This window comes from Typopeltis vanoorti, chromosome 4 (assembly GCF_054136105.1).
Source record: "Typopeltis vanoorti isolate ZY-2024b chromosome 4, IOZ_Tvanoo_1.0, whole genome shotgun sequence".
Taxonomy (NCBI): Eukaryota; Metazoa; Arthropoda; class Arachnida; order Uropygi; family Thelyphonidae; genus Typopeltis; species Typopeltis vanoorti.
In genome coordinates, this window is record NC_143552.1 from 69450587 (window position 1) to 69472127 (window position 21541).

General features: G+C 33.9%; 1 protein-coding gene across 1 annotated transcript in view; it reads left to right on the plus strand.

Annotated features, from left to right (window-relative positions):
* LOC150107392 (ethanolaminephosphotransferase 1-like) overlaps nt 1-21541 on the plus strand; it is a 182192-nt gene that overhangs the window by 57160 nt on the left and 103491 nt on the right. Inside the window, exon 4 of the mRNA XM_090391860.1 lies at nt 16250-16512. Coding sequence (XP_090247986.1) covers nt 16250-16512 — 263 coding nt within the window. The remainder of the gene's footprint in view (nt 1-16249; nt 16513-21541) is intronic.

Here is a 21541-nt window from a genome sequence, read left to right on the forward strand (position 1 = left end):
CTCTCCCCATGATATGCAGATGTGCAGGGATTATTTCTTCACATTATGCTACACTTGTATATGGCACTGTCCAACAGGATAGCTTCATTCATGTGCCACTCAGAAAATTGCATTTTTTTCATTACACAAAACAGGTATACTAGCTAGATGCAGTTAGCAGTCAAAATGCACTGCTGATTTCACATTGTTTCAGCCATCATTCTAAACAGCTCAATCAGTTCATTTACCATAATGGCTACCATGAAGAGAGCAAGAGCAGGTAGATGTATATTACCACTTTGAGTATCATGTCTGATTCATGTGATTAATATCTGCTTTTTTTTATCAATTTTTTGGCTACTCAGAATTGTAACTTTTATTTTACCTAATAAATTAAATAGTCGATGTGTTCTATTTTTTCATTTTGGTAGATAATATTTGGTACTTAATGTTTAGTGTTATTTAATGTTCTTATCTTCTTGAAATGTGGAAAATTTTATGAACTTTGCACTGGAGGAGAGTCAGTTGATCTTGATGCAGTTTTCATCCGAGAACACAGGTGGAGAACAGATTTTGAATGGAATGAAATCACACCAAAAAATTTACTTTAATCTTTAGTAGGCATGCAGTAATTAGAGGAATTGGAATCCCGGACAATAAAAGGATCTATGGTTGTATCTCATATCTCTCTCCAAAGTCCCCTATAGAATAATGGCCATAACTTTAAACTAAGTTTAAAGTTATGGCCACCCACTGAGACTTGAGATAAAAACTCCAAGAATGCTTTCTGATCAACTGTCAGACTTTCTCTATCCCAACACAAAATCTTCACATCATAGGTAGAGATTTAAATGCACAAATAGGATTAGATGTTTCAGGAATTTATGTGGAAATTTACAAAGCAAATTTCTGCACAAACCTGGAAGAAAATGGACCTGGGAACATCAAAATGGAACAAGATCACAAAATGATCATATTTAATCAATGGAAAGTGGGGAAGATTAGTTCAGAATTGAAGATTGATGATTTACTGTATGATAATTCTGCCACTCCTAATTCTGAAGACCATTGCTAACATAAAAGATTGGATATGGAGAAAGTGGGGTTTAATACTATTATAGTATTGAATTTTGATTAATACCTGTAAGTATGTGTAACATAATGTAACCTGGATAAGCAGGAGCTTATTCTGTTTACATTATGGTATTATATGTTATAATTTTATTTTTAATTATAACAATATATAATACTATTAAAATATTAATATTATATATAATAAAATTAATATGTTTCAGTAAGGAAATACCGTAAGTAAACATATTAATTAAAATTACAATAACAGAATTATGCGTAAAATATTATTTATTAGTAGAATTTTCGCCTGAAGCTAATTAAACAATAACTGACAATTCCAAAAGACACCACCTAAGTAGCTAATGTAAGATAACTAAAAAAGGTCATTAAATTTCCTAACTTATTTAAAAAAAAAAATAGATAAATACATAAATTGTGTATATGTATATTTATGTTAAAGATACCAAGCTATTTTAAATATAAACCTGGTTTTAATCCACTTCTCAAGTAAGTCAAGTTTGCGCCTTCAAGTAGTGCAAGTCTAGGTGACCTGCATGTAGTGCAAGTCTTAGGCAACTCGTGGTACAGGTGGAATAAGCTCTGATCACTATTCTTCGTATTTACTCTTAATGCAAAGCACATCTCCTTGAGGAGATGTATGATGCTATGCATTAAAGGTGAGGGGGCCACTACTCAGACCGGTTTCAACCTTTATTGAGGTCTTATCAGTGAGAGCCAGGCATAGAAATACCAAGGTTTAAGTAATACAGAGCTTATTTAAGTTTAAGAGCTTAGTTAAGTAATACAGAGCTTATAAGTATTTTACCAAAACAAGTTACCACAAGGTGCTTTGACCTTATTAAATAAAAATCTGCAGATGAGAGATAGATGTAAAAAGTTTTTTACCTTGGATATAATATACATTAAAGATACCAAGCTATTTTAAATATAAACCTGGTTTTAATCCATTTCCCAAGTAAGCAAACAGACAAGTCAGTTTGCTTACTTGGGAAATGGATTAAAACCAGGTTTATATTTAAAATAGCTTGGTATCTTTAATGTATATTATACCCAAGGTAAAAAACTTTTTACATCTATCTCTCATCCGCAGACTTTCACTATTTGCGCCTGCAAGTAGTGCAAGTCTTAGGCAACTCGTGGTAAAGGTGGAATAACCTCTGATCACTATTCTTCGTATTTACCCTTAATGCAAAGCACATCTCCTTGAGGAAATGTATGATGCTATGCATTAAAGAACTCTGTATTACTTAAACCTTGGTATTTCTAAGCCTGGCTCCCACCGATGAGACCTCAATAAAGGTAGAAACCGGTGTCTGGGTAGTGGCCCCTCGCCTTTAATGCGTAGCATCATACATCTCCTCAAGGAGATGTGCTTTGCATTAAGGGTAAATACGAAGATTAGTGATCAGAGCTTATTCCACCTTTACCACGAGTTGCCTAAGACTTGCACTACTTGCAGGCACAAACTTGACTTACTTGTCTGTTTGCTTACTTGGGAAATGGATTAAAACTAGGTTTATATTTAAAATAGCTTGGTATCTTTTAACGTATATTATACCCATGGTAAAAAAACTTTCTACATCTATCTCTCATCCAGAGATTTTTATTTAATAAGGTCAAAGCACCTTATGGTAACTTGTTTTGGTAAAATACTTATAAGCTCTGTATTACTTAAACCTTGGTGTTAAACTGTGAATGAAATTATTTTGTATGTTTTTATTCTCCATTCACATTTAACATAATCTACCATATCTTAAGCAAGACTTGTTATATATTATTTGTTAGTCCCTTGCTTAAGATTTATTATTCATGTATTTTCCTTGAATTTTATCAGTTATTATTTAATTATATAATTTTAAGATATGTCATGATAATGGAAGGACTCTGTAGTGAATGCCATTTATTTTATTACTTTATCCTTCAATAATATTATAAGATATTCTATGTATGTAACTTTTATGTGCCTTATGTGAACTGTAACATATGTTTTATTTATTATAATTGTAAATGAAAGTGAAGGAAAAATTAAGTAACTGTAATATTTTTTATTAATTATATTTCATTACTGAGTGTAAAGGTATAATCTTATGTAATGCTTATGTTTACGTTTTGTTTTGATCGTTGCCATGGAGACAGAAATAAAATAGAATGCGCGAGCTACAGTAATTGGAAGTAAAGAATTAATATGAGTTAGACGACTGAACAAGTTCAAGCAGGAAGAAGGAATGTATATAAATGGAGGTGAAAGTAAAGAAGGACACTCAAGGGCAGGACATTCGGGGGCAGGAGCATTCAGAACACTACGGAGACGAGGAGAAAACTTATAGGCGATTGAGAGTAAAGTCAGCGGTAGCAGTAATAGGAATTTTAGTGCCATTATAGGATTAACAAAAGACCAGAAGGTCAATAGGCAATCCTGAATAATTCCTCGAAGTTCTAGAATTACTACTTATTCCTGTGTCGCTTTGAAGAAGGATTATGCAAATCTCAATTTGTTATGCAGTAGTAAACATGGAATAATTATTCTGTCTTATAGCAAGTCCGTCAAGATTTGAGCAGCGCAATAAATAATAATTCAGTTATCTCTGTGAAGAATTCTTTTGAATAGTGTTGCTTCGGAGTAATAAGTGAATATAGTTTTGAAATGTGCTCACATTGAATCTGATGTGCTAAGGATTAATCCCGGTAAGAACAGTCCTATTTTACTTTATTTCAGTGTGAAAATTAAGTGATAGCTCCGTCTCGAATATCCTAACATTTACTGTGGCGTTTCGCTGAGTTTAGCCGAAGTTTGAAACTTGAAAGTAATTCCCCTTGAAGTAATAACTGCTGCAATTATTAATTTAATGAGTGCTTGCTGACTAAATGTTAAATTATAGAGTGCAACTGAGTGATACTAGTAAATTTATTTTCTAAGAAATTCTGAAGTTTTGAACTGTACAAACAATTTTTATTATTAGGAGAACTATGAATTTAGTGTCTGAAGATATGATGTTTGATTCTATGTGAATGTTTTGATCTGAAGAACTAAGTTATTTGTATTATCTTATTTTCGGAGTTATAATTTTATGTACTTGTCATATAAACTTGTATTAAATGTTTTGTTTTATTGATTTCAATATTGTGTGTGCCTGATTCTTTTTCGTTGCACCATTCATAAAAAGTTCGGATCTTGCGGGAGCCTTAAGTGTAAAATATTAAATTCGGCCTATATGATTAATGAGACTGCTAAATTAATTGAAGATTGATTCTACTAATTTACATAGGCTAATCTAAATATAGGGTGGTGCAGTATAAATATAAATTAACCCATATTTTGAATAGTAATCAACCAGCAATTAATTGATTTTATTAAGAACAACTTATTAAGATTAATTTTATTAAGAACAACTATGATTAATGAGTGCTAAATTAATTGATTGATTCTACTAATTTACATAGGCTAATCTAAATATAGGGTGGTGCAGTATAAATATAAATTTCTCCAAATTTTGAATAGTAATCAACCAGCAATTAATTGATTTTATTAAGAACAACTTTACAACAAGATGGCGGATTTAAAACCAGGAAGTACGTTCCAACACTTGGTATTTCTAAGCCTGGCTCCCACTGATGAGACCTCAATAAAGGTCGAAACCGGTCTGGGTAGTGGCCCCTCGCCTTTAATACATAGCATCATACATCTCCTCAAGGAGATGTGCTTTGCATTAAGGGAAAATATGAAGAATAGTGATCAGAGCTTATTCCACCTTTACCATGAGTTGCCTAAGACTTGCAGGTGCAAACTTGACTTACTTGTCTGTTTGCTTACTTGGGAAATATATTAAAACCAGGTTTATATTTAAAATAGCTTGGTATCTTTAACATATATTATACCCAAGGTAAAAAACTTTCTATATATATATACAATTTAAAAAGTTAGTACTTTTTAAATCAGCTAATCTTTCCTATCTCCCACAAACGGGATAGACGTAGACCACGGGTGGCCAAACCTTTAGACATTGGGGGCTACTTACCTAGTGAAAATATCTCTGCGGGTGACTATAGATGCGATCGAAAATTGTGGAATATTTTCGAGATTTTTAAAAGTTTATAAGGCAATAAATATAACAAAAAAAAAGAAAATTTATTGTTCATAACTTTATTCAAAAGATAATAATAAAAAATACAAAAAACAAAATTATACAAACAAAACTGAATATTTTAATTTAATTGGACGATACCTGACATTGCATAGATGCAGCTTAGCGATCATAATTTGGATCGTATGAACTTAAAGAAATTCGTAAACACGATTCCAGATGTTGATCACTTAGCTGTAATCTATGCTTTGTCTTGATATCATTCATACATGAGAATGCCGATTCGCACAAATAAGTTGATCCAAAAAATGCGTTAAAATAAGCGGCGATTCTCCAAATATTTGGATAATTACTTTTGTGGATCACTTCCAAAAACTATTATTTGAAGCAATTGATTTGATGTGGATATCGCATTTCATATTTATAATTTCTTCTTCCAAATCTACTCTATTTGTGTTGAGAAATTCATTCAATTTTAAAGCTGTATTTTCAACATTAATATTTTCATTGAAGGGATATGATAAAAAAAAAGTAGCGATATCATCGAGCTTACTGATTTCTACAAATTTTACCTCAAATTCGTTCATTAAAAGTCTTATGCTTTCAACATGTTTATTAAAGGTGACATTTTGTATATTCCTTGACTGGTCGGCCAAATTTTTAAAATGTTTCAATTCGCACCGCTTTAATTGTATTTCAAGCATGTTTAATTTTTCCTTGAATGATTTTAAGGAGCTTATATCAATGATTGTTTTATTTTTTCCTTGTAATTCTAAGTTTAGGTTATTTAGTGTTTCTGTAATGTCACAGGAAAAGGAAAGGTCATGTAGCCATTTTTTATCATTTAATTCTGGATGTTAATCATCTCTGTTTCCAAAAACGTTTTCAAAAACGAATTTATTTGTGGAAGAAGTTCTCTAAATCTTGCTAAAAATGTGGCGCGGCTTAACCATCTTACGTCAGTATCTAACAATAATTCACTATGCTCACTCTCGCATTCTTTTAGCAAAGCTCGAAATTGACGACACAGCAAGCTATTTGATCTTATTGAATTAACAATTTTGAAAGCAACATTCATAACATGATTGAATTTCAGTACTTTTGAACACAAGGCCTGCTGATGGATGATGCAACGATAGTCCACAAAACTTGGTATATCTTTATCGTTTTTACAAAGAGTGACGAAACCGATTTTATTACCTACCATTGCAGGCGCTCCATCCGTAGTTATCGACACTAACTTATGAATTGGAAAACTTGTACGTACAATGTAATTCTTAAATAAATCATAGATATCTTGACCTCTTGTTCGTTCTTGCATTGGAATAATGGTTAATAATTCTTCTGTGGCCGACATATCCTCAAAAACAATTTGAATAAAAATACATAATTGTGAAGTACCAGCATAATCAATAGATTCGTCAAACTGTAGTGACAAAAAATTGCACATGTTTATGTTTTCATGCAGAATCTCTTCAAGGTTCCGACTGGTTTCTTCTGCTCTACACATGATTGTGTTTCATGATAATGACATGTTGTTAATAGCAGTTATTATTTCTGATTTATTCTTAAAATTTTGAAATAATATTTCACCAGCTTTGATGAAGACTTACTTCCATAATTCTCCATCTTGAAACGGCTTATTACGTTTAATTAAAGTTTCAGCAACTTTGAATGATGCAATTGTAGCAGCCTTTGCGCCTGTATTGTACTTGACGAAAATATTTTGTTGTGCTGTCAGTAGTGCCTTCATTTGATGTACCTTTGCTTTTCTTAAGGCAGTGCCCTGTGGATAATCTTCTTCATAGTTTTTATGAACAGTTCGATAGTGTCTTTCAACGTTTGCTTTTTTCGGTAAAGCCACATTCGCGTTGCAAATTATACATACGCATTTGTCTTTCATCATAATAAAGAAAAATCTTCTTCCTATTCTTTATGATAGTGATAAGTTTTTATTTTTTCACACTTGTTATTGGCTCACTCATTGTTATCCTTAATTATTTTTTTTTTAACAATACTAATTGCATTCACTTGCTTAAATTAAAATAATACACACTAAAGATTGAAAAACAATTTAATGGGATTACTCAGTACTAAAATACTGGATAATCGGGACACTTTGGCTGCAAGAGTCTTTGATCAAGAACAATACACAGATGGACTGTCAACTGCCAGTGTACACGTCATCAAACATGTTACCATTGGGTGTGCTCAGAACCGTCAAGCGAATCACGTGACTTCTGTAAAGCAATGGCTTCATTGTTAACCGCTAAATTATAAACTTTACATCAGATTAGAAATAAATTAGTTTGACATGTTTGACAATTTTTTTATCAATTAATAATTTTGATTATCATTTATGTATTCATTTTCAATCTATTTATTCATTTAATTTGCTACATTCATTAAGAAGCGAATAATTTGCTACATTCAGGTACCTTGCGGTCGATGTCTTGACCACCCCTGATGTAGACCATCAGATCTGTTTAAGTTAAGAGAGTGAAGTAAAGTTCCACATGTTTCTTTATAAAGCCGTTCCATAAGAAACCGACTTTTGTGAAGGACTCTTGTCTTGTTCCAGTGAACTCTATGTCTAGTGTTGATGGCATGCTCTGCAAGTCCAGACCGTTCAGGTCTAAGGTATTGAATATAAGACGTATGTTCTTCTAGCCGAATAAAAGCAGATCTTCCTGTTTGTCTGAAATAAGATAACCCACAAGAGCAAGGAATCTGGTAGACATCTGGATAACTGAGATGTCAAAGCTTGTCCTTTGTAGAAGTGAGAAAGGTGGAGTTTTTCTGATTGGTCGAAATGCAACAAAAATATTTAGTGGTTTTAAACCTTTTGCTATGTGTTCACTAATGCCTTACACATAGGGGATAGGAATACACATTATTTCTTCTGTATTTGAAGATATATCAGAACTACTCAAAGCTCTTTTGATGAAGAAATACTTATATCCATTAGATAAAAAAAAGAGGAAATAATACATTGCAATTCTTTCTGTAATAGTTCATCTGAAGAACAAAATGAGTTAGCTCAATGAACACCAAGAAATATGATGACGATAAAAAGTTTTATTATTTTTAAATATACTTGATCTCATCATCTTCATCAAATTCCTGCCATGTACCCACAAGGGGTGTACAGGATATGATAGTACTATATGAAAAAATTATATCATTTCTAACTTCCTATCTACAATTTTCCTCCAAATCAGTCTGTTACTTGTCAGGACTCCAACATTATCAGATCTTATATTTCTATCGTCTAAGGCACTTTGTACAGTATCAATCCACCTATATCTTGGTCTTCCTCTGGGTCATTTTGCTGCCAACCTGGCAGAGAACACTTGTTTTGCTAGTCTTTCCTCGCCCATTCTGTTTACGTGACCATACCACCTGAGATTAGCTCTGCTAACGCATTCCTGGATGCAGACAATGTCAAGTTCTTTCCTAATATCCTCGTTTTTAATATGATATTGCCATTGATGCCATCTGTTAACGCCTATAATCTTTCTCAGGACTCTCATATCTGTGGTCTGTAGTCTTTGGTCAAGTGTTTTACTTCAGACCCAGCTCTCAGAGCCTAAGTTAACTGGTTTGAACACTGTCTTGTATACAGCTGATTTAGTGTTCCAGCTAATTTCTCTCTTATTCCATATGAATTTATTCAATTGACTTCCCACCATACCAGCTTTGCTGATTCTTGTCTATTTCTATATTTAATTTACCATCTTCAGTAAAAATTGTGCCTAAGTAGCTGAAAGGTTTTACTTGTTCCACAGGTTCTCCATTCACAACACAGTTGACATTTTTAATGATTCTGCCTATTTTCATTGTCTTTGTCTTTTTATTGCTGACCTTCATACCATATCTATTACAACAGCTATTCAATTTAGTCAGAGAATCTTGCAGACTTGTAGCGGATTTATTTAGAAGTATAACATCATCCGCATAAAGCAAAGAGCTGACATTGACATCTCCAATTTTGATATCATGTTTAATACCACTTTCCTTCATAATGTGATCCATATAGATAATGAATAACAGAGAGGATAATGTACATCCTTGTCTCACACCAGATTTAACATTAAACCATCTTCCTGTACTTCCTTCAATTCTAACTGCTGACTTACAACTCAAATAAAGACTAAGTATTGCTTGATATAATGCCCCATTGACACCATATTACTGTAGTGTATTGAATAGCTTCTCTCTTGGCACCTTGTCATATGCCTTTTCCAAATCGACAAAACTTAAATACAGATCTCTGTTATATTCCCATGCTTTCTCAACTATTTGTCGTAAAGTGAAGATCTGATCCTGACAGCCTCTGTTTGGCCTGAATCCAGCTTGTTCTTCACCAAGCTTTTCTTCCACAATTCTTCTCAACCGTTTCTCAAGTATACTTGCATAGATTTTGCCAGGAACACTCAGTAGGGAAATACCTCTATAATTCTCACATTCAGTTTTATTTCCCTTTTTATATATGGGTACTATGAGAGCTCTGCTCCAATCATCGGGAATTCGTCCCTCTGTCCAGGCTTTCTGAACTATGCAGTGCAGCCACTGTAAGACTCTTATACCACCATACTTCAGCATTTCTGGTCGAATATCATCTACTCCAGCTGCCTTTCCACATTTCAAGCCTTTGATGGCTCTTTCTACTTCAAGTATGGATATGTATTCCTGCCTGCATGCCTGATCAGTGTTTTATACCACTGTGCTGTCATCACTGCTTGTTTCATTTAGCAGTTTTTCAAAGTAATTACTCCATACTTCAAGGATATCTTTTTCTCCAGTTTTCATGTCACCTTTATCATCTCTAACTCCTTTTACAGCACTCTTTCCTCCATTCCTTAGCTTCTTCAACAACCTCCAGAATATTTTTCCACCTTCTTGATATTTATTTTCTATATTCTTGTCAAAGTCTTCCCATGACTTTTGTTTAGCTAGTTTTACACAGTGTTTAGCATTCTTGCATTTGTCTCTATATTCTCTAAGAGCACAAGCTGACTTATTTGCCAGGAACTTTTGATATGCTTTCTTCTTTTCCTTCACTGCCTCTTTAACTTCCTGTGTCCACCAGGGAGTTCTGATTTTTTTATCCTTGCAGACAACCTCACCAGCAGAATCAATCAATGTTTTCTTCAGAGTTTGCCACTGAATCTCCAAGGTTTGATTCCTGTTCTCAAACTCTCATTTTTTTCTTCAATAATCTTTGTGTATTTTAGTCTACAGTTCACATCTGAGAGCTGCTCAACTTTTATTCGCTTTAAAACTTTCTTACATGTTATTCTTTTCAATATGAAATTCAATTTTATCCTGCTGAAGACTAAATAGTGATCACTTCCAATTTCAAATCCTCTATGCACTCTGGTGTCCTGCACCAGGGAAAAAATATCACTATCAACAATAACATAGTCAATGAGACATTTCTTATTCCTTGCCTCTTCTCTCCATGTGAATTTGTGCACATTTTTATGTTGGAACATGGTGTTAGTAATAACCAGTCCATGTCCTGAGCAGAAATCCAACAGATATTTGCCATTTTTTAGCTTTGCTCTTTTCTCCAAATTTTCCCAAAATATTTTTGTATGTCTCACAATTGTTTCTCTGCTATTTAGATCCCCAACAAGGACCAACTTTTCCTTTTTCATTGTGTCAGTTGCTTTTTCTAAAGCCTCAAAAAATGCTTTCACTTCTACCTTAGTAGAACCTTCTGTGGGACCATAGGCACAAATAAGTCTCATTGTCCAGTTCCCCATTCTCATATTTGCCCATATTACTCTACTTGAGACTGACTGCCATTCAAGAAGATTAGCCTCATATTTTGTGTTGAATACTATGGCTACTCCTTCTTTTCCTTGATTGTCATTGCCTGAATATAACATTTTGTATTTATTGCTCAGAAAGATCTCACCAGTTTTTGTCTTTTTTGTTTGTCACCCCTATTATGTCGATCTGGTACTTATCTAATTCCTCAGCTAGCTCCATTTCTTTGCCATTCAGGCTTCTTACGTTGATAGTACTGATCTTTAACTCTGGTGATGCTGAGTTTGGGTTTGTTTTCGGATTTGTTCCAGTAGCTGACTTTTCGCTGTTCGCCCTGGTTCACCGGCGAAAACAACGGGGGCCTTGTTTAACCGGGCGACGCCCCAGCCGGCATGAAATTTTGTTATGTTGTACCATCATTTTTTATTTTGGTTTAACCAATAAGAATACAATTTCGTCGGCTAAATCCCAAATTGCCAGCCCATCCTCGTTCGTTCAGTATCCAAGTAGATACCCAACAGGGTGCACCACGAGAAGGTGAGGATTGGACATTAGGTCAGAAGCCCTGGTCGGTTCTCCGCATTCCTTTAAAGGCTATGTGGAGGTCTCCTCTCAGTTATACAGCTTTGACCCTCGAGCACCTCTATACTTGATCTACTTTTGTAAATACATATTTAATATTTTTTTATATTACTTAAATTGAACCTGAACAGTCTGGACTTGTAGAGCATGCCATCAACACTAGACAGAGTTCATTGGAACAAGACAAGTCCTACACAAAAAGTTGGTTCCTCATGGAATGGCTTTATAAAGAAACGTGAAACTTTACTTCACTCTCCTAACTTAAACAGATCCGATGGTCTATGTCTATACCCTTTGTGGGAGATAGTACTTTTTAAATCAGCTAATCTTTCCTAGCTTTTTTAATTGTGTGTGTGTAATTTATTTATTTGTCTATTTTTTTTTTTTAAATAAATTATGAAATTTAATGACCTTTTTTAGTTTATCTTGCATTACCTACTTAGGTAGCACTTTTTGGAATTGTCATTTATTGTTTAATTAGCTTTTTACATGTACTAAAGATGCCTGTGATACTCAGGCAAAAATTCTACTAATAAATAATATTTTATGTGAGTTAATTCCGTTATTATAATTTTAATTAAAATTAATATATATATTAATTTTTGAATGTATGTTGCTAAGTAATTTCCCAATATTGGAAAGACATGATAATATTGCTACAATTTTCCATTTGCTTACAAATATTAAAAGCAAGAGGAGAGAATGGCTGGCATCTGTTGAAGAATTAAATAGTATATTTATCCACAGTGTGACCAAAAGTTAATCAGTTGAAGCATCAGGCACAAGTGTTGCATAAAAATTGTGATGGTTATTATTAAAAATGTTAAAAAAAAATTGTGTGTAGTATATAAGTTTTAAGGTTTTCGTGTAAAAATTTACTTACTTATTCTAGGGATCATAAAAAGTTGGGAACCACTATTCTAAATCATGGTAATTATTTATAATGGTTACATCCAATCCATTTTGTTGGGTATTTTAGATGTTTTTCTATTGATCCATGTATTTAAAGTGAGAGGAGTGAATGTGTTTAAAATACACAGATTTAATTACAAATAATAAAATGGAAGAAAATTATTGACAGGAAATTACTAATGATGACATTTCATATAGTACTTTTTCTGAGGGTACATATCAGAAATATGATGATGATAAAAAGTTTCATCATCATAAAATCCCTGCCATTTACCCTCAAGGGGTGTACAGGATATGATAATACTACATGAAAAATTTACATCATTACTAACTTCCTATCTACAATTTTCCTCCAAATCAGTCTGTTACTTGTCAAGACTCCAACATTATCAGATCTTATATTTCTATCATCTAAGGCACTTTTTACCATATCAATCCGCCTATATCTTGGTTGTTTTCTTGCCAACCTGGCAGAGAACACTTGTTTTGCTAATCTTTCTAATCTTAATCTATTGTCATTTAAGTGACAACACCACCTGAGATTAGCTCTGCTAATGCATTCCTGGATGCTGACAATGTTTCCTAATGTCCTCATTTTTAATATGATATTGCCATCGATGCCATCTGTTCATGCCCCCTAATCTTTTTCAGGACTCTCATATGTGTGGCCTCTAGTCTTTGGTCAAGTGTTTTATTTCTGACCCAGCTCTCAGATGCATAAGTTAAAACTGGTTTGAACACTGTCTTTTATACAGCTAATTTAGTGTATCGACTAATTTCTCTCTTATTCCTTATGAATTTATTCACTTGACTTCCTACTATACTAGCTTTGTTGATTCTGTTGTCTATTTCCATATTTAATTTACCATCTTCACTAAAAATCGTGGTTAAATAGCCGAAATGTTTTACTTGTTCCACAGGTTCTCCATTCACAACACAGTTGACATTTTTAATGATTCTGCCTATTTTCATTGTCTTTGTCTTTTTATTGCTGACCTTCATACCATATCTATTACAACAGTTATTCAATTTAGTCAGGGAATCTTGCAGACTTGTAGTGGATTTATTTAGAAGTATAACATCGTCTGCATAAAGCAAAGAGCTGACATTAACATCTCCAATTTTGATATCGGGTTTAATACTACTTTCCTTCATAATGCGATCCATATAGATAATGAATAACAGAGGGGATAATGTACATCCTTGTCTCACACCAGATTTAACATTAAACCATCTTCCTGTACTTCCTTCAATTCTAACTGCTGACTTACAACTCAAATAAAGACTAAGTATTGCTTGATAAAATGTCCCATTAACACCATATAGTAGCATTTGGAATAGCTTCACTCTTGGCACCTTGTCATATGCCTTTTCCAGATCGACAAAACTTAATTACAGATCTATGTTATATTCCCATGATTTCTTAACTACTTGTCGTAAAGTGAAGATCTGATCCTGACAGCCTCTTTTTGGCCTGCATCCAGCTTGTTCTTCACCAAGCTTCTCTTCCACAATCCATCTCAACCGTTTCTCAAGTATACTTGCATAAATCTTACCAGGAACATCAGTAGGGAAATATCTTTGTAATTCTCACATTCAGTTTTATTCCCTTTTTTATATATGGGTACTATGAGAGCTCTACTCCAATCATTGGGAATTCGTCCCTCTGTCCAGGCCTTCTGAACTATGCAGTGCAGCCACTGTAAGACTTCTATACCACCATACTTCAGCATTTCTGGTCGAATATCATCTACTCCTGCTGCGTTTCCACATTTCAAGCCTTTGATGGCTTTTTCTGCTTCAAGTATGGATACATATGCCTGTTGAGTGTTTTTTTACCACTGTGCTATAACTGCTTGTTTCATTTAGCGATTTTTCAAAGTAATTACTCCATATTTCAAGGATAACTTTTTCTTCAGTTTTCATGTCACCTTTATCATCTCTAATTCCTTTTACAACACTGTTTCCTCCATTTCTGAGCTTCTTCAACAACCTCCAGAATATCTTGCCATCCTCTTGATATTTATTTTCTATGTTCTTGCCAAAGTCCTCCCATGACTTTGTTTAGCTAGTTTTATACAGTGTTTAGCTTTCTTACATTAGTCTCTGTATTCTCTAAGAGCACAAGCTGACTTATTTGCCAGGAACTTTTGATATGCTTTCTTCATTTCCTTCACTGCCTCTTTAACTTCCTGTGTCCACCATGGAGTTCTGATTTTTCTATCCTTGCAGACAACCTCACCACATGCCTCTCTGGCAGAATCAATCAATGTGTTCTTCAGAGCTTGCCAATGAATCTCCAAGGTTTAATTCCTGTTCTCAAACTCTCATTTTTTCTTGAATAATGTTTGTATATTTTAGTCTACAGTTCACATCTGAGAGCTGCTCAACTTTTATTCGCTTTAAAACTTTCTTACATGTTATTCTTTTCAATATGAAATTCAATTTTATCCTGCTCAAGACTAAATAGTGATCACTTCCAATTTCAAATCCTCTGTACACTCTGGTGTCCTGCACCAGGGAGAAAACATCACTATCGACAATAACATAGTCAATGAGACTTTTCTTATTCTTTGCGTCTTCTTTCCATGTGAAATTGTGCACATTTTTATGTTGGAACATGGTGTTAGTAATAACCAGTCTCTGTCCTGAGCAGGAATCCAACAGGTATTTGCCATTATTATTAACTTTGCTTTCTTTTCTCCAAATTTTCCCAAAAAATTTTTGTATGTCTGACAATCATTTCCTACTCTGCTATTTAGATTCCCACAAGGACCAGCTTTTCCCTCTTCCTTGTGTCAGATGCTTTCTCTAAAGCATTAAAAAATTCCTCCATTTCTACCTTTGTAGAACCTTCTGTGGGACCATAGGCACAAATAAGTCTCATTATTCAGTTTCCCCATTCTGATATCTGTCCACATCACTTTACTTGAGACTGCTTGCCATTCAAGAAGATTAGCTTCGTAGTGTTAAATACTACTCATTCTTTTCCTTGATTGTCATTGCCTGAATATAACATTTTGTATTTATTGCTCAGAAAGAGCTCGCCAGTTTTTGTCTTTTTTGTTTCAGTCACCCCTATTATGTCGATCTGGTGCTTATCTAATTCCTCAGCTAGCTCCATGTCTTTGCCATTCAGTCTTCTTATATTGATAGTACCGATCTTTTACTCTGGTGATGTTGAGTTGTGTGTTTTCAGATTTGTTCCAGTAGCTGACTTTTTGCTGTTTGCCCTGGTTCCCTGGCGAAAACAATGGAGGCCTTGTTTAACCGGACGACACCCAAGCCGACATGGAATTCTGTCACATTGTACCACCATTATTTGTATTTTGGTTTAAGCCAATAAGAATACAATTTGGTTGGCTAAATCCCAAATTGCTAGCCCATCCTTATTCAGTATCCAGGTAGATACCTAACAGGGTGCACCACAAAAGGTGAGGATTGGACATTAGGTCAGAAGCCCTGGTTGGTTCTCCGCATTCCTTTAAAGGCTATGTGGAGGTCTCCTCTTAGTTATACAGCTTTGACCTTAAGCACCCTGATAAAATGTTTTATTATTTTTAAATATTCTTAATCTGCTTTTGTAAATACGTATTTCATATTTTCCCCTCAATTCAGAGTTAATCTTTTTTTTACTCTAGATTAAGTAAAATACTGATTTTTAAATGAGTCACATTTCACTTTAGGTGAATGTTAATGCAGTTTAATTAACATCTGTAAATGAATATTACTTTTCCATTGTTAGTATTGGAAAGGTGCAAATAATAAAAGTTTATAAGCCAGTTCTGGCAAGAAATCAAGATTGCTAAATCTTTTTACAGATGGCATTGATGGAAAGCATGCTCGAAGAACAAATTCTAGTGGGCCTCTTGGAGAATTAATGGATCATGGTCTGGACAGTTGGGCAGCTCTGTTTATGCCAACTTGTATGTATTCAGTGTTTGGTCGAGAGGAATATAGCTGCAGTCCTTTAAGGGTATTTTTTATTTTGTGGGCTGTCAATCTTAGTTTTATTTTTTCCCATTGGGAAAAATACAACACTGGTGTCCTCTATCTTCCATGGGGCTATGATATTTCTCAAGTAGTAAGTATTATTAGTTCTATGATACTAATAGAATGAGGATATTTTAAAGTAATTATTTAAAAAATTAAAAATTTTTATTATTATTTTTTTAATCATTGATGTGAATACCATTGTTTTCAATTATTTCAATGTTCATAGAGAAATCGCACTCTTCCTGATTTGTATCGGCATTGATCTTGCTTTTTTTTTTTTCTTTTTTCTTTTTTCATTTTTTTTTTTTTTTTTTTTTACTGTTTTTGATTATAAACATAAAGGTAATGGAACATTTTTTCTTTGTTTTCCAAATATTTTTAAGGTCAAAAATTTAGAAAAAGTTTTAGTGGCAATCAAGAGCCTAATTTTGTATACAAATGTTTTAAATTTTTATTTTTTCTCAATTTATTTCACCAAATTATTAGTAAAACTGAAAACATCTAGTAAAAAAATTTCTACATCCATTTCACCAGCATTTATGGCCAACTATGAAAACTTGTGTTATTTCTTACAGAAACCTGATCTGGCATCTTCAGCAAATACTATCTGAATTATGTTCTTTCTATAAGAAGAGTAATACGTGTACTGGTCTTCATATAGATGTATGGAATGTCAGCTCTGACATTCCATAACAGAGGTTTGAATCCTCTTTATGGTTTACTGTATCATACTTTTGTTTCCTTTACCATTCCTCATTCTGAAGACTATGCTGTTACCTATTTGATTCTCTATGTTCATATCATCCAAACAGTGAGATCATCTTTGGAGACCTCAGTGCAGGTGGTGTATGTGCTATGGTATGGCAACATTATTAAGAAAAAGAAAAAAAAACTATTCAATTTATATAAAAAAAAACTTTCTTTCTTAAGAAAAAAACAGTTGAGTCCTTCATTTTGGAGAATGTAAATTTGGAAGAAGCAGAATAATTTTTAACAGTTTTTAACTTGCCCTTGTACACAAAATATCTTCAACACTGTTTCTACTTGTCGAAGGATAAAAATAAATGTCGCTTTTAAAAAGATAGTTATCTAATAGGAATCCACAAGGAATAACTAATTACACTGCCCTTTTTGGCTGTAAGTAATCTACTTAGTAGAGCTAGCTACTTGTGCTATTGAGAGCCACACAGCTTTAATTCCTTTGTAAATTTCAGTGATTATGAATGTGCCAGCATGTGTGCCGCACAATCACTGCTTATCTTTCGCTGTTAAAAATGCACATTGATGCCTTGTTACAGATGCTGTAGGAAAATCACATTATTCTCTATTCATATATCACTAGTTAGTGTGTGCTGCAATGGCAATATTCACCTTTTTGATTTGCAGTCACTCTATGAATGTCTTGATATTTGTAACAGTTCATGACTATTTATTTCATAAATATCTGATATTAAATAGTAAATAAATATATTTATTTCAAATAATAAAAAAAAAAAAAACCTATTTCTTCATTAATGTTTTTGGCTGTGTAGTACACAACTGGAATATACACTCTTCCTCAGCCATAATTCGTACTGTCTTTCCTTCTCTGACTTAACAGATCATCTGCAAGAGAAGCTGAATTATTGTCTTGTATCACCTATGTATGTGAGATCAGTAATGATCTCATATAAATAGTTTGTCTAGCAACCAGAATGCTAGGTAAGCCTCATAATTTTCCCATCTCCTTTAACCACTACTCCCTCTAAATATACTAAAGATGTCAACTCTCCTCTGTTAACTTTGACCATAACCTTGTTCACATTTCATTCACCCAGCTTGTCTGTCTTGTGTCCTTTGGCAGTATATCAGTACCAATTTGTATGAACTCCATGATTTCTCTGCTGTGATCCAATTTACTGTTTCTGCTTTGACCTATTGACATCTTTGGTATTACTTCCAGTATGAACCAAATGAAAAAACACAGAGTAAAAATTGTTTAGTTTCTTACAGCAAATGGCATATACTTCATCAGGAATCAAATATTTTAGTAATCAGATTGATTCCTAAACTGAAATATATAGAATTATTAAATTGATGGCACATATTAATAAATAATGTACACTGGATTTAACTTACGTATATATTTTTATTAGTATAAAATATTCGCCCTGGTATCAAGTGCATCTTCAGTAAAACTTTCAAATTAAATAAGAACACAAACCTTTATATTCAACAATGATGTGCACGTACATGATGTAGAGCATCGTGGGCTAATTATATTAAGGTTCTAGTAAAAAATAACATGACTTTAATATTATTTAATAATAATTAAATATATATATATATATAAAATTAAAGTTAATTCTGGAATTAGTGAAGAACTATTTCCCATAAGAGGGAAATAGTCCACTGTTTGGTCGATGTAGCAAGGTCTCACAACTCTTTGTATAAATATTCCAAGAGATTATTACTTTTATGGAGAATCTTAATTTTCTTCCAAAGAGCTCAGTCCCTGGTGGTGGTGGTGGTGGTGGTAGCATGCTCTGCAAATCCCAATTGCTCTAGCTTATGGAACTTAACATAGTCTAAATGTTCATTAAAATACATGGCTGCAGATTTATCTGTTTGGCCAAAATATGATGATCTACACTGGTAAGGAATTTGATACACCCCAGGGTGGGCTAAAGGCAGAAGTTTATCTTTAACTGAGCCCATCTCCTTTAGATCGTGCCAACAAGTAGATAACTTGTTGACACGACAGAAGGACATTTGTAGGGCAACAGATCTAAGTTTGGCTATACCTTCTGAGATGCCTTTAACATAGGGAATGATACTATGGACCACTATTGTGTCACTGTCGATAAGAAGCAGATGACAAGGAAACTATAATTATTAATTATCTTGTTGATATACAATTTGGTAAAGTCATTAGCAAGAAAGGTGAACTTTATGTGATTTATTTCTTGGAGAGCAGCAATTCAACAGAGAAAAGAGACTGTTCTCAGTGTACTAAAGTCTTAATGGTGCCAGATTTTGTTCTAAATATCAAGAAATGAAGGTTGTTTGTGAAGAACTATTTCCCAGAATTAACTTTAATTTTATATATAACATTAATTATTAAATATTGAAGTTATTTTACTAGAACTTTAATATAATTAGACCACGACACTCTACATCATGCACATGCAGTTTGCATGTGTCATTGTCAAATATATCAGTTTTTATTTTGAAAGTCTTCCTGAAAATGTACTTGATATTAGGGCAAAAATTTGTCCTAATAAAAATATGTAAGTTAAGTCAGTTTTTTTAAAAATTTATTTATGAATGGTGCATATTATGAGACATTTTAAACACATGGTTCATTTTTGTTCTCTGCTATTTTGGAATGTCTATCATTACCTAGCTCCCAGTAGGTCTTAATGTATGCTGATCATAGCTTTAAATTAGGCTTTGCTTTTTTTTATAGTGTACTAGGGGGGGCTATGCCCCTCCCAGTGCCTATGGTCCCCCCCCCATGTTCTGGACTGGTAGGCCGGTTGTTCTCCTTGAATTCTGATGACTTGAATTTTGAAGACTTGACACTCAGGGTCTATCCTGAGTGTTGAGTCTTCAAAAGGGGAGGGCTCTGGTGCCTACAGCGCCCAACCCCCTGAGTTCCGACTGATAGGCCGGTTCTCCTTGAATTTTGAAGATTTGAATTTTGAAGACTCAAAAGGGGTCCCCCCCCCTGACGCCTACAGCGCCCAATCCCCCGAGTTCCGGACTGGTAGGCCTGTTCTCCTTGAATTCTGATGACTCAAATTTTGAAGACTCGTAAGGGGGTGGTGGTCCCACCACAAAATTCTTTGGAAGTAGCTGGTTTGCCAGAGTAAAACCCTGCTTTTTAAATGCTACTTTTGGTCTAATATTTGTTTGAGTAATGGAATTTTTAATTCTAGAAACCTGAGTTTATTGCTATGCAGGTTTCTCTTGGGAGTCTGAGGACTGATTGGGAGGGGAGGGGGGGAATCCCTTCTTTGTACTCAGTGCCTACATGCTTATCATCTCCTTTTGAACACATTTATTGAAGATGCACCCACAACATTGAATTGTTGCCTCTACATATTTGCTACAAACCATCAGAAGAACCTAGATCTCACATGCTTCCTAACCATGCCTTTGCTCAACTTCCAGGGATGATCCCCCCCCCTTCCCTCCCTCCAAGTTCTTCCACCTAACAAACTACAAATCTCACTTGTATTTATACTTTAAGCTCCTCTTACCAACTTGTATGTTTGTCATATCTGATTTCTTTCTCAAAATTTGAAGATCATATTTCTTCAATTATGCATATCCTGATCAATTTCATAGGCCAGATATCATCTTGCTTACTTTCTGCTGGATCTTTTCAACTGTTTCTTGATCTCCACAAAACTGTAGTCTAGATGTCACCTTATCAAAATCCAGTGAGAAAATAACTTCCTTTTCCTACAATTTAGTGGGCTCTTCAACACTGTTATCTTGATGATGAGCTTAAACCACTGACTTTAAATACCTTAGCATGTGATTCTTGAACTTCTGCTTTGTCCATAATTGCTCTAAGGTCTATGGCTGCAATATCTTCATTCCAAAATGATTACTGATTTGTGTAGTACCTTTTGTCCATAGAACACTTTAATTTGAAATATATAATTTCTTCAAATTAGCTTGAAGAAATTATATATCAGCTGTAAAAATTTACAGCTGATATATATATATATATATATATATAATCCAAAATTTGCATCATTAGTAGATGACTCAACATTACCCTCTAGACTCTTTCTCTCTCTCTCTTTTTAATCCCATGCATAAGACGAGGTTGAAAAACCTATAAACACATCACTGTCATGTGTCGGGTGCTGAGGAGGAGTGAGATAGGTTTTTTTGAAGAGTTGTAGTTGTTTGGAAATACTTTGTGAGAAAGGCTGTTCTAGAAGACAGAAGTGTGTGGAATTGGAATAAAAGGAAGAGAAGAAGCAGGTGCAACAGAAAATGGCACAATGATTGTTGCCAATTCATTGGAACAGTGACCATGGAAGCACCTGTAGAATAGACAGTGCTGAAACACTGCACCTGATCTTACCCATGGTGAAATAGAGGTTGAAGAGAATCTG